Source organism: Pipra filicauda, unplaced genomic scaffold (assembly GCF_003945595.2).
Source record: "Pipra filicauda isolate LSUMZ 115617 unplaced genomic scaffold, ASM394559v2 scaffold228_size1260155_pilon, whole genome shotgun sequence".
NCBI classification, from domain to species: Eukaryota; Metazoa; Chordata; class Aves; order Passeriformes; family Pipridae; genus Pipra; species Pipra filicauda.
The window spans coordinates 376,791-389,398 of NW_024104341.1; the positions used below are offsets into that span (position 1 = coordinate 376,791).

Consider the following 12,608-nt stretch of genomic DNA (forward strand, 5'->3'; position numbering starts at 1 on the left):
AGATATAAAGGGTTATCAGAGTGGTCATGCTGTCTGAATAGGTGATCTGATAGAGACTTTATACTTCAAACAGTGTTCAAAACTGATGTCAGAGTTGTCTTATGATAAAGTCAGTATGTTTCTTAAGAAAGGAAAAGCTGTCATCATTTTCTGTGCAGAACAGGTGCACACTTTGTACTGACTTTGTATTCTGCCTTAACTACAGCCTCTGTTACAGTTCTTGCTGATGTTAGACCTTTTTTTAATATATGTAACTTGGGCTGTAATGCATCCATTATGTGGTCAGAGATTTGTACTCCGAATTTTAGATTATCAGTGAATCTTTCACCCTGATGCTTGAACTTGCCCAGCTCTTTTCTGAGGATGTGTCCATTAGCTGCAGCCTTGCTTTGTGTTCTTGTAGAGGGACAAATACTGAGAGTAAAAGTAGTCTTCTCTCAGCAGTCCAGCTGAAATCTACCCAGAGTAGAGTTGGTTTACTGAGAAAGTTACATCAGTGATTTGATCAAACTTAACTTCAAATAAACGGTTCCTTAAACTTGAGAAAGCCAGTGTTTCATTTTTATTCATGTCATGGTTGTACACTGTAGTTCTGCAGATGAATGTGTCCCGTAACTGGGTGATCAGAGAATATGCCTGACACCAGTGAGATACCTGTGTGTAAAAACCGGTGTAGTGTTTGTGATTCCCTTTTCAGTATAACATGAGAGAAGTACACTATGAAGAGACTGCAGGCACTTTGCATTTGTGCTGGGCACTGCATTCCTTTTTTTGCTCTGTGGCATGTTAATTTATGTTGGAAAAGTTCCACTGCCTTCTCATTTAGATACAGTCTATTTGGTGTCCAGATGTTGCTGGCATCTGGTTTGTTGTTTTCATTGGCAAATACCTTACAGGAAGTGTTACACTGGGAATGCTTATAACATGGGTACTCATTTTGTAAAGAAACCCCACTCCATTTATTTCTGGGTATATTTAATGACAGCCCATATTTGCCTTCTTGTTTTCCTTTTTTTTTCTTTCTTTCAAACATCATCCTTTGTTCACACTGCTGCTGGACTGCAGCTTATCACTCTCATTCTCGTTAGTCCTCGGGTGGATGCTGCCATGTTGAGTTGATGGTTGATGAGAATCCCTGCAAGACTGCAAATTAGCAGACAGAAAATAAAAGGAAATGATAGCTGCTTTTTCTTCTCTCTTTCTTCTGAGCTCAGAACTTCACTGTGACGAAGAGTGACCAGCTGCCTCTAGTGCTTTCAGATTTTTTTAAGTACTTTTCTATAAAAACTACTAAAATCATTGTCAGCTTTAGCATATCTTTTCTCCTTGTCATGCAAGGTGATGGTGAATCACAATCAGGCCTTAAAAAGTGGTTGATGTTTGTCATTTTATGAAATTGTACTGAGTTTCTGTTCGTCTCTTTCCCTCATCACTTTCCTTGCTCTACAGAGGTTGTTCCACTTCTGCTTCAAATTAGCTGAACCTTCAAAGTTCAGCATTAAGGGTTGCAACCCTCGAGCAAAATCATGCTTATTCAAAACCCTTTCCTCAAGTGCACGAGCTAAGGAACTTGGAATGACTGGGAAAGGAAATAGTTGAACAACAAAGGGAAAGTTAGGTAAGGAAGAATTGTTTTTGAGACGGGTATAGGGCATTCCAGAAAGGCAGATTGTAAAAATAGTGTCAGAAAGGTCTTTTTATTTTTTTTCTCTTCTGATATTCAGATTTCTAATGACAAACTGTGATCAAAATGAGCTATGTTCTGTAAGAATCTGTACAGCCAGAACTAACAGTTATTTTTGGCCATCAGTCTTGGAGTAGAGAATGATGACTAATAGTTTACCTGCGTACAGCAGTCTGTATTTTGCTTGTTTTTCTTGATACTTGCTGTACAAATGTGCCAAAGTGGTTTTGTGTATCTTTTTTATCTTTCTCTGGTTTTCTTATTTCAAAAAATAAAACCCATTTCTGTTGTCTGTGTGAGAGAGAGACATTTTTGCTTGTCTCAGCAAAAACTATATCATGATACATTAAAAATGATGTTCAGCTGAAATGGAATGCATAAGTTGCCAAGCAGTGTTAAAGACAACACCCTGATAAAGCGAACAGTTACAACCTATGTGAGTTCCCATGTAATGTACTTAGTGTGTAGTTCTTAGGAAATAAAGGGTATCATTTAGACATACTGGTTGTTCCTACTGTGTCATTTTCTGCTGATTTGCTTATTCAGTTTTAGGAATTAGGAAATGCACTTTTGACTTCTCTTTGTTGAGCAAATAGATTCCACACCCCCTGGCCCCCATCACCTCTTCAAGGTATAATAGAACATAAGTACAAATGTCTGTCTCGTGTTCATATTGACTCAAAGTCAAAAAAGCTACGTAATACCCTGGGTTGAAAGTCCCTCTGGGCTCTGTCAGTGCTCTTTCCCTAGCAGATGAGTTCTGTCCCTTTCTCTGAATCTAGGAAACTGTTTCCTCCTTTTTTCTTGCATGCTCCAGGAATACTGTCCTGAGGAGAGTGTCAGCCAGCAGAGTTGGCATGAGGCTGCTCCATTTGGCCTGTTGTACAGTTGGCTCTCCTGAACTGGAGTCCCTTCTACATCAGGCGCTTGCAGAGTGGGATTAAATCTGGTCTGCAGCTAGCAATGATCTCAGGCAGGCCAGGTGACTGCTATTGTACTGAGGCAGTTAAATGGTAAACTTTGCAAGCAATAGTTTTTGTTTGATGAGAGATCTTTTTTCTGTCATTTGAAGGTGTGTCAAATGGGCTATTGAAGCAGTCTCACCATTGCTTGAGGGGGTAGAAGTGCTTGCTTGGGGGTTTTGTGGGGTGGAATTTTTTGTTTTACTGATTTAAAATAAAAATATCAGTTACCAGATGCATTCCCCAGCCCAAACTAATGACATGCAGATGGTAATCTGTGAAGACAAGTGGTGTCTGACACTTGCATTTCTGTTTTCAGTTGAGGCGGGAACAGTTTTCAGCAAGGGATGGGAGACAGCATTCAAGTGGTTAGAAGGAATAGGTGCTTGGTCTGGGAAAATAAGAGCGATGGAAATATTCCTGGGTGATACTTAGGCAAGGAGGGAAACAAGATAGGAAGAGGAGGAAAAAAACCCCTAAAAACCAGAGGAGTCTACTTCTCTCTATCTGTCAAAATATATGCTCTTCTTTCCACACCAGTGGATCTAGTCTCACCACTGTGAAAATTTGATTGCCCTATAAATAAAACTTTTTATTTTTAAATGTAAACACTGTATGAAGTCATTAATCTCTTGTAAATGCTTGTGGCAGCTTAGAATTAGAGAGAGTATTTCAGGGATTTTTTTTGCATACAAATGAATCTGTCAGGCTGTCACATTTAAGACTCTTGACAACTCACATTTGACTGATACCACAAATTATGAGGGCCTGGTCTTTGAGCTGAGTTAAATCCAAGTGGGTTTTTTTTGTTTGTTTGTGAGAGCAACATTGTGTTCATTTCAGTCCAGTTGTTGTCCAGCCCTGAGGGTTGATTTGGTGAAGACCTGGACTAACTGTTGACTAATTAAAGCTCAAAACCAAGTTTAGAGGTTGCTGAAGCCATTGTATTTGACATGGTCAGAAAAGTGTTTAGCAGCATATAAAGAAAAATACAGGATTGTGGTAGAGGAGAAGACATCATGTATAATTCCAGGAGTAGTTTGTAAGTTTTCTACCTGTAGCTACCAGTCAGAACAGTTCTTCGACCTGCTCAGCAGTTCCGTAAGAGTTTCTTGTCAGCACTGGCTTTCATGCTGAGCATTTCTGTTTGCCACATGTTTCCCAGATGGATGTGCAGACATTATTGGGCACTCTTCCAACCCTTCTCTTACCTGCTGGTGCATGTATGTTGCTTTGTTCTGTCTCCTTCCTCAGTGTTGACATTTTTGAGCCCTTGTTCTGATTACTTTTGTTTCAACTATTCTTATATACATAAGGTGTACTTTATGTAACTGAAACTTATCTGAAGCACCTTTCTTCTTTGTTTTTTTTTTAAATCTTTTTTTATTTGGTCATGACCTGCTTGGGAAAAGTGATTCCATCTGATGTGCCACGGATTGCAGTATGGGCACAGTACTTATGGATGGCAAATATAATTTAAATTTGTTGGGAATCTGCTGTTAGGATTGTGCATAGCTTGTGATCTCATGATAGAAATGCTGAGTGACAGTTGGGGTTTTCCTTTGCTTTCTTGCTTTCCACATTCCAGATTTGTTTGGGAGGACATGATCATAGAACCATTGGAATTACTTTAATCAGACTGTGACATTGACCCTGGTAATGGTATTTGTTTGTTGCAGCTGCAAGATGCAAGGAGCAAAAATACAAATATTTAAGGGTCCACTGGAGCCTTAATTGCAATGTTGTTAAAGAGTCAGTGCAAGTCTTCAGTTGGTGTAACTTTATATTTTTTTCCTACAAATTTCTGCAAAAACATACTTTGCCTTTCCTGAACTGTTGCGATTGTTAATACCAATGTAAGTTTTCTTTGGCTATGAAGAGATGTTCCAGGCAATTTGATATTTTTGGGGTTATTTTAGTAATCTAAAATAGGTTGTAGACATTGCTTGATGGTTTAGTCTAGTTACCCAATTCAATTAATACTCCACTCCTTGGTAGTGTTTACCTCTGACAGCTTCAGAAGAAGAAATCTTACGGCTGTTACACAGAGTTTTTCTCTTTGGAAAATACTGCTTTAACTTCCTCAGTAAGAAAGGTGTAGACTACTTTTTTTCCTTCTAAAAGCATGCAAGTTTACATGTTTTGGGTTTATTCCTCCCACACCCCCTTCTCAAAACAACTGTCACTTAGGAAGAAGCCTAACACAAATGTGAGGTATCTGTGTCCGTATCTTTCCTCAGCCATCGCTTTTGGATTAGTATCACCTCGCTTCAACTAGATTTGAGTGAGAATCAGAAATGTCAGTGGTTGTTGCATTTGCATGGGTTTTTTAAAAAAATTAATGAGTCAAAAGAGAAGGACTTTAAAGAAATAAATCCTTAGGGGGAAAAAACCAGAAGCATTGTCCTTTCCACTGCTTAAGAGAAGCTAACTCTTTTCTATAGAAACATCCAATCCTCTTTGACTAGTAGGCTGAACCACTGCCATGTAGCAAACCATTCCATGGAAATTCTGAACATTTTGTGAAGAGTAATATCGATATGGGCATAAAAACCATCATGTGTATTTCCATTACTTTTTGTTGTTTGTATTCTCAAAGGAGTGGGGTGGGGAAAGGATGAACCAAGGAGGTTGAATATCATTGTGCAGAACTAAATGAATTGTACAAGTAAAAGCAGCTGGAACAGAGAAATGTGATGTGTGTTGCTGCTGAATGCAGAGGACAGAATTTGTGTTACTGTAAAATACTAATTGCCAAGAGGAATTTATTTTCAGTTCTGACACTGTTTTTTGTTTTAGGTCCTATATAATATGATTGTAGAAGTGCCTCGTTGGACTAATGCAAAAATGGAGGTAATTAAGAAAAATACCTTGATTATATAGGTATTTATGGAAGTTATGACAATGAAGTGGCTTTCAATAGTCTGAGTTTAATCACAGTGTGGATTACTCTTTACACATGAAATCTCTGTTAAACAATTGATTCGAAGTGGTGCATACAGACACTTTCCTTGCAATTATAAAAAGTGTCTTCTTTTCAACCATCTGACTGGAGGGTGCAGCATACCTGCAGCAGAGTTCGGAAGTACTGATATTCGGGATGTTGTCCAGCATTTTAGTCTTACTTTTTCTTGCTTGTGGAGTATTCCACTCAGAGAATTTAATTAATCATTTCCACTCTATAGGGTGCTAGACCAAATCCTGACAAATGGAGTTGCAAATAAAAAAGCATTTCCTTGTGACAAAAAAAAAATTACTTGGGGACCTCACTGATTGAAAGTATCTCCTGCAGGGAGATATTTTACAAATAGCGCTTCATCTGTAGTGTTTGTGAAACAACACATCTCACCAGGATATGTCCTATCTTTCTGAACACTTGTATTAATCTTAGGGATGTTTTCCAGCTGCTTTAAAAGAAGCTTGTGATTGAGCTGTTAACTATTTTAATTATTTTTTATTATTTTATTTTATTATTAATTATTACCAAAGAATCTACCCAGCCTGTTATTTCAGAATTTTGTTTTCTCCTTTCCCTGATTATAGAAAATTATTTGAACTGTGTTTACCTTCACAGTTGTTATTCTGCAACCAGGGTTACCTTAGATATTTACCTTGTATTTTAAACTGATGATTTATTGTGGAAGCTGAGTTTTCTTTCTTAGAATTTTCCTTTGACAATTCTACTTGAACTCTTTGCCTAAAGCTCAGGTTACTCTCCCTCCTCTTCTCTTGGCACATTATGTCAGGGGTAGAAAAGTTTACTGTCCTGGTAGGTTCAGAAATCTGTAGTGTGTAGACTCTTCTGGCTTGATAGAGGAGACTAGATGTAGTTCTCTAACATTTAACTTCTAATATAGCTGAAATTTCCTGCATCAGTCGTTAAGGCAGTTGTCTTGCCATGCCATCGTGTCCTGGCACTCCTTCAGTCCAGACCGTGGTAAGCTGCTAATACCTACTAATACTTTGTCTGCATCTCTGCGCTGAGATTCCCTCTCGTGGAATGGAGATTGTAGGAAATTAAATCTTGCCTTAGAGTGAATGTTACCTGCTGTTACATCCCCAGTGACAGATCTTCTACTCATCACCTTGTTGTGTTTCTGTTGTTCTTCCCTTGATTTTACTGAAGGGGCTTTTCATGAAACTTTTGTCTGCTGCTGGCAGTCACTCTTCTTTGTCCCAGTTTCCATTGCTGAGCTCCACTTCTGTCAGTGTCCCAGGTGGCACATTTAAGGTCTTCAGTGTTGTGACCAGAAGCAAGTAGAATCCAGTGTGAAACCAGAAATGTGTGAACCATCATCTCAGCTGTTGGGGAGGGTTTACTTGCAGAATAAGTATGTGCTATTTATTGACAGGCTGCTGTGGTTCGGAAAGGAGGAATTCCTTGGGGATGAATTTGTAACCAGAGTGAGAGAGGTGATTTAGGTAAATGACAGGGATGTAGAATGAATGTGGACTAAGGGCCGTGTGCTTATGCATGGAAGCTGTGCACAGCCTGAGCCAGTGTAACCACTTCAGCTGGTAACCAATGTTTTGCCATTCAGATGAGTGTTCATAAGCAAGAGCCAAGCTAACATGGATTGGATTGTGGTATGTAGTGTCAAAAGGATGGTTACAGTGAATTAGCTGTGGTAGGTAATTCATATGGCAGTGGGTTTGTAGTTGAGGTTTTGGGGAGGATGATACTGTTCAGCTTCTGTCCTTCTGAGAGTGCTTCTTTGGGATTAAGAATGCCCTCTTGTAATGCCCGCTCAACTTGTTCCAAATCTGCGTTAAGTTGGCATTTGGTGACTATAGAGAATTCGTGCTTGCTAAAAAGCATTTGTATGCTGAAAGGTGTTGGAAATAAGGGATGTGTGCAATAGGAGAGCAAGGAACAGAGGGCAAGAAGAACATGAAACATTTCCTCTGTGAGTGTCAAAGTCCCTGTTGTCAGAAGAACTTGTGCCACCATTTGCATGTCTGTTGAACTTGTACTATAAAGTGCAAGAGCTTCTGACTTAAGTTCCTTTCAGTATTTATGTTTGACCATGACAGTTTCCTTATAAATTTATTACTTTCTCTTCTAGATTTCATTTTTTTCTTGCACACTTTACAGCATTATTTAAAACCTTAATAAACTGCTTTTTGAATATGACCCTTGAGATTCAGACTGAGGCTATTGTACTTTTAATAATTCTCAAACCACAAGCATGTGCCTGCCAGATGAATTTTTCTAACTGGTCTGATATGGAATGAATTGCTTTCCATTTTATCATTCTCCTTCTCTCTCTCTCCCCCTTTCCACCCCCACCCTTTTTCACGATCTGCTTAGATTGCCACTGAGGAGCCGTTGAATCCCATTAAACAAGATATAAAGAAAGGGAAGCTTCGATATGTGGCAAATATCTTTCCTCACAAGGGTTATATATGGAATTATGGTGCCCTCCCACAGGTAACATTTTTGGTATAATGGTGAAAGTTTTCTGTCTTCTGTGTAAATTGCCTTGTAAATCTTGGATACTACCTGAATGCAAATCAGCTGCAAGAGGGATGCTTCTCTTGGATACATTTGTAAATTAGGATTTTTTTTATGTTGAACTTTATTGTGTCCATAAATTTTGATCAGAATTTTGGTGTGAAAGTAAATCTGAGCTATGTTTTAGGAAGGAGTTAAATGGTCAAGAAATCTCAAATCTTTAGTCTGTCTCTGTGCTGTAGTGACAGACTTAAACTGTCATGGTCCGCCATTCAAGAATACTTTGTCAAGTAGCTCTTTCCTGCTTAAACAAGGCATTTTTTAAAAAACTCATTTAGGATTTTCATGTGCTGCAGCATAAATTTTAATTGGGATTTCTTAATATCTTTAACTAAGAAGAACACAAGGGCTGTTCTTTTTTAGATTAAACCTCAACTGCCTTTCTTAACTTTTCTCTGAACTGTGAGACTTTACTGATCAGGAGGCATTCAAAGCTTCAAACCTTGAAAAGCCCAACTAATGCATGAAATTTTGAGCATAATGAAAAGTTTTAAACTTTTTTCATTTCTATGAATAACCCATTGGACTTAAATTAGTACTGAAGAACATGATGGAGCTTGAAAAGGGTAGTTTATTTTCTTTACATTTAACTGTATAAGTACTGAATGTTGAGCCCTGAAATCGGAGAGGGCTGGAAATAATTGTAATTTTTATTTTTTAATATATTACAATATTTGCTATCATAGCAGAAGCTGATCTACTGTCCAGAGAACAGCTAGTGAGCTTTCCTTTTAACCTAGATGTGAAGAGATGAAATTGGGCAGAAGAGTAACACTGATATAATGTAGTCTTAAATAAAAAGCCCTTTGGAAGAGTTTTGGAAAAATAAACAATTTTGAGGTGGAGTTATGATCATGGACAGCAGGAGCTAACAGCATAATTCCTTAAAAAAAAAAAGCTTTCTAAAATATTTTCAATGAAACTTCATTGGACTTAAAATTGTTAACAGAAAAACTTCTCAACTGTAGAATGAGTTACTTGCCAGTAAGAGTAAGAACAAGTACTGGTCTAGTAATTAAATTAGTATAACTTGGTTAGGACTCCTTGCTTGTACAGTGCTCAGAACAGGGGTTTAAACTTACCCTTGGAGAAGCTTCTTTGGTCTTAAGCAGTTTACTGTTCTTGGGAAGGTACACATCTCAAAATATTAAGAAATACTTCATACCCAAATCTGAAAACTTTAAAAAGCTTATTGGATTCTGACAAATCCATGCCTAGGAGGATAGTTAGCTCAAAGCTTCCATATTTTTGAAAGCAATAAGTGTTAGTGTCATGGTATTTGAAGAGTATAATGAAAACGTAATTGTAAGATAACCTAGCTTGATCCCATAACCATTAGTAACTACAAAAATCCGTATTCAGCATCCTCTGATGCCTTAATCACTGCAATTGGGTAAAGTGTATCTGCTGAGTCATGGATGCAGTTAATATTTTTGTTTCTGTGTCCTCAGTAATCCTCATGTTACTTGTCCTGAGTGTAAGTTACTCAAGGTCAGTCCATTGGCTGTTTGTTTGTTTGTTTTTTCTTCTCCCATTGAGCAAGCCTGTTCTCAGAAAGCTGATGTTTTTATTGGTGTTTTTATTAATCTTAGTAATTTAGTGGTAAGACAAGTTATGGTTGCAGTTTAGTTGATAACTGATAGTTCTCTTTCCTTTTGCAGACCTGGGAAGATCCAAACCATACAGATACCATTACAGGATGTTGTGGGGATAATGATCCTATTGACGTTTGTGAAATAGGTTCAAAGGTTTGTCTTTATTGAGATTAATTTAATATATCAAGGTTAACTTAATAATTTGGTAACAACTTCTGGAAGAGAAGGTCAGATGGAAAACCAAAAAAATGGTGATAGTATTAGGGGTTGATGAAAGTATAAACAGAGGATCTAAGGAGAGAATAGGTAAGGAAATTGTGGATTTTTAAAAAGAAGGAAAAAAAGAAGGATTTGGTAAAGTGTTTGTAGTTGATAAAAGGGAAAATAAAAAAACACCGTCCTGAAGTTCTGTGGCTGGACATTGAGTTTTGTGTGAGGTAGGAGGGAGTTAAGATTTTTGGTGAAGGAAAAGATTTATTTCTTTTCCTCCTGTTAGCAGTATTGTAGCTGTGAACAGGTTGTTGAAAGATGAGGAAGTATGACAGCCTTAGCACATTAAAATTACAAGGTCAGACCCACAAAGGAGGTAAGTTTGAGTTTACTCATGGGTGCAAACAGAAGTAGATCCTCTTCTAGAGAAGACAGGAACCTGTTGCCGTGTTGCAGATTTATGAGTCACAAAGTGGATGGATGAAAAAGAGGTGCAGAAAACACCATTAGTAGGTATAAAGAAAAGGTTTAGCTCACTGAAAGAAAAATGTACATATCTAGAGGCAGTGAAGAATGGAGCAATGTTCTGTGGTATCAAAAATGAGGTTATGAAATTAATGAGTTTGGAAGAGAGATATCTTGGGATATTTTAGGTAAGGGGAAATTTAATTGGTGACCTCAGTGAAGGTGGTAACTGACTATTTGAGGTGAGGAGCCTAAAGATGAATTTCAATGGATCCAGAAGGAGTTACAAAGGGAGTATCTTCTGGTAGGGAGAAGGTTCCTAATATAATGGAAAAATAGTTGTGCTGTTATTTCTGGGGAAGGGCTGTGTGTTTATGTGTGTATATTGGAGTCTAGAGGAAGGAATAACAAGAGATAAATTACGACCATGAGTTGAGGAAAGCAGAGAGTCAAGAGACAGGAATAAGTTAAAAAAATGAGTATGAGCTACTTTTGACTTGCAGTTTGGAGTGACGATCAAGAAAGTGTAGAGGAACTAGGGTAAAAAGGAAGGAAATATTTTCTAGCTTCTTATGTACTTAAATGCTGACTAGAGGATTGAGGGTTGACAAATAGTAATAGTAGGAGAAAGGCTAGAAATGTTAAATACATGTGTGCTAGGTTTGCAGATCTATCGTGCAATAGTGCTATAGCTGCTAGTCAAAAACGTAGTAAAACTATTTTTTTTGTAAGGTAAAGGAGAAATTCTTTGTGGTGTTTTCCAAATCTTTGTGATGTGTTCTGTTTCAGGTTCGTTCTTCTGGTGAGATTGTTCAAGTGAAGGTTTTGGGTGTTTTAGCTCTTGTTGATGAAGGAGAGACAGATTGGAAGATAATTGCTATCAGTGTGGATGACCCAGAAGCTCATAAAATCCATGGCAAGTATTTTTGTCTTTCTTAATGCCATTTAGGTCCACAACTTGCACAGTAGAATGGTACCTGAGTTTAGGCCACCCAGGACAAGAAGAGGCACACAGTGGAAAGGCAAGACTTTTCTTTTATTGTTCTGTTTAAGTCAGGTGCTTCCTTCATGGAGGGTATATGTGCTTTCACAGTAAACTTTTGTGAAATGGTTCACTTGGATTTTCAAGTGGACCTGTCATACAGAAAGTCTTTTGACTTCTGAAACACAACTGCCTTAGAAAGTGACCTCCTAAAATTACGGGCTTATCTCCTGTGTAATAGTGAATATTTACCCACTTGCGTTATATAGCACACTGCTGTTTTCCTTGTCGAAAGTGTTTGTGCCTGTTATATTTGCAGGCATTGTGTTGCATTCTGAAAAGGCTGTATATTTCCAGTACTTTGTCACTTGTGTGTTGCTTCCAGGGTTTGTTGCTTAGTGTGTTTCCCCTTTTAGCCTGAAAATTTGCAAAGTAAACTGCTAGTGCAGCTCATCCTAGTATCACCCTAATATCCCCCTAGCTGTGCAGGGGGAAATATCCTGTTCAGACTTATATTCCCTGTTACCATTCTTCTGGTATGCAAATGAAATTCAAATACTGAAATGTGTCTACGGGAATAGCAGATGAGATCTAATTTCGCTTGAAGATGTGTTAAAGCTGCAGGGAAGTAGGTTTTTACAGCACAGGTAAAGCACAGCTTTTCTCTGGATAAATGGAGGTTCTCTTCCTCAAATGCAGTGTTTTGGGAATCATGAGAATTAAGTGAGGAGGTTTGTCTAAAAGTGATTGTTATGAGATCAAACCCCATGTGTATATACATACATATATATATACACACGCAATCAATACCCATCAGGTATGTACAATCAGAGCTCTTTGTTGGTTGGGAGCACCAAGGCACAGAGTGGCCTTTCTGTAGGAGTAGGGCTATCCAGTAGTTTCTTAAGGAATTGTGTTCCTCAGCCATTGAGGCTTTATCCTGGTTTCTGAACATAAAGTATGTCACTGGACTGGCCCTTCATTCTCAGTTTTCTTGCAGGTTGCTTTCGCATGGAGAATACTTGACTTGTGGGGAAAGAAGGGGAGAAGAGGAGATGAGGAAAAGGAAACTCTTGGGTTGATGCTGATTTAAATCATTGGGCAGATGAATTACTACATAGTGTTTATGACTCTTTAACTACTTTGATAGAGATTAAGAAGTTCAGCTTAAGGAAATAGTAAGTAATAGTTTGCT

The 12,608-nt window shown here is 38.0% G+C and overlaps 1 protein-coding gene across 4 annotated transcripts in view; it reads left to right on the forward strand.

The window, feature by feature from the left end:
- PPA2 (inorganic pyrophosphatase 2) overlaps positions 1 to 12,608 on the forward strand; it is a 35,037-nt gene that overhangs the window by 6,715 nt on the left and 15,714 nt on the right. For all 4 annotated transcript variants that reach the window (XR_005563595.1, XM_027717901.2, XM_039381501.1 and 1 more), the window contains exons 4-7: positions 5,446 to 5,499; positions 7,958 to 8,077; positions 9,823 to 9,909; positions 11,221 to 11,347. Coding sequence is in view for 3 of the 4 variants with exons in the window: in XM_027717901.2 (XP_027573702.1) it covers positions 5,446 to 5,499; positions 7,958 to 8,077; positions 9,823 to 9,909; positions 11,221 to 11,347 (388 nt within the window). In the remaining variant the exon portion in view is untranslated. The remainder of the gene's footprint in view (positions 1 to 5,445; positions 5,500 to 7,957; positions 8,078 to 9,822; positions 9,910 to 11,220; positions 11,348 to 12,608) is intronic.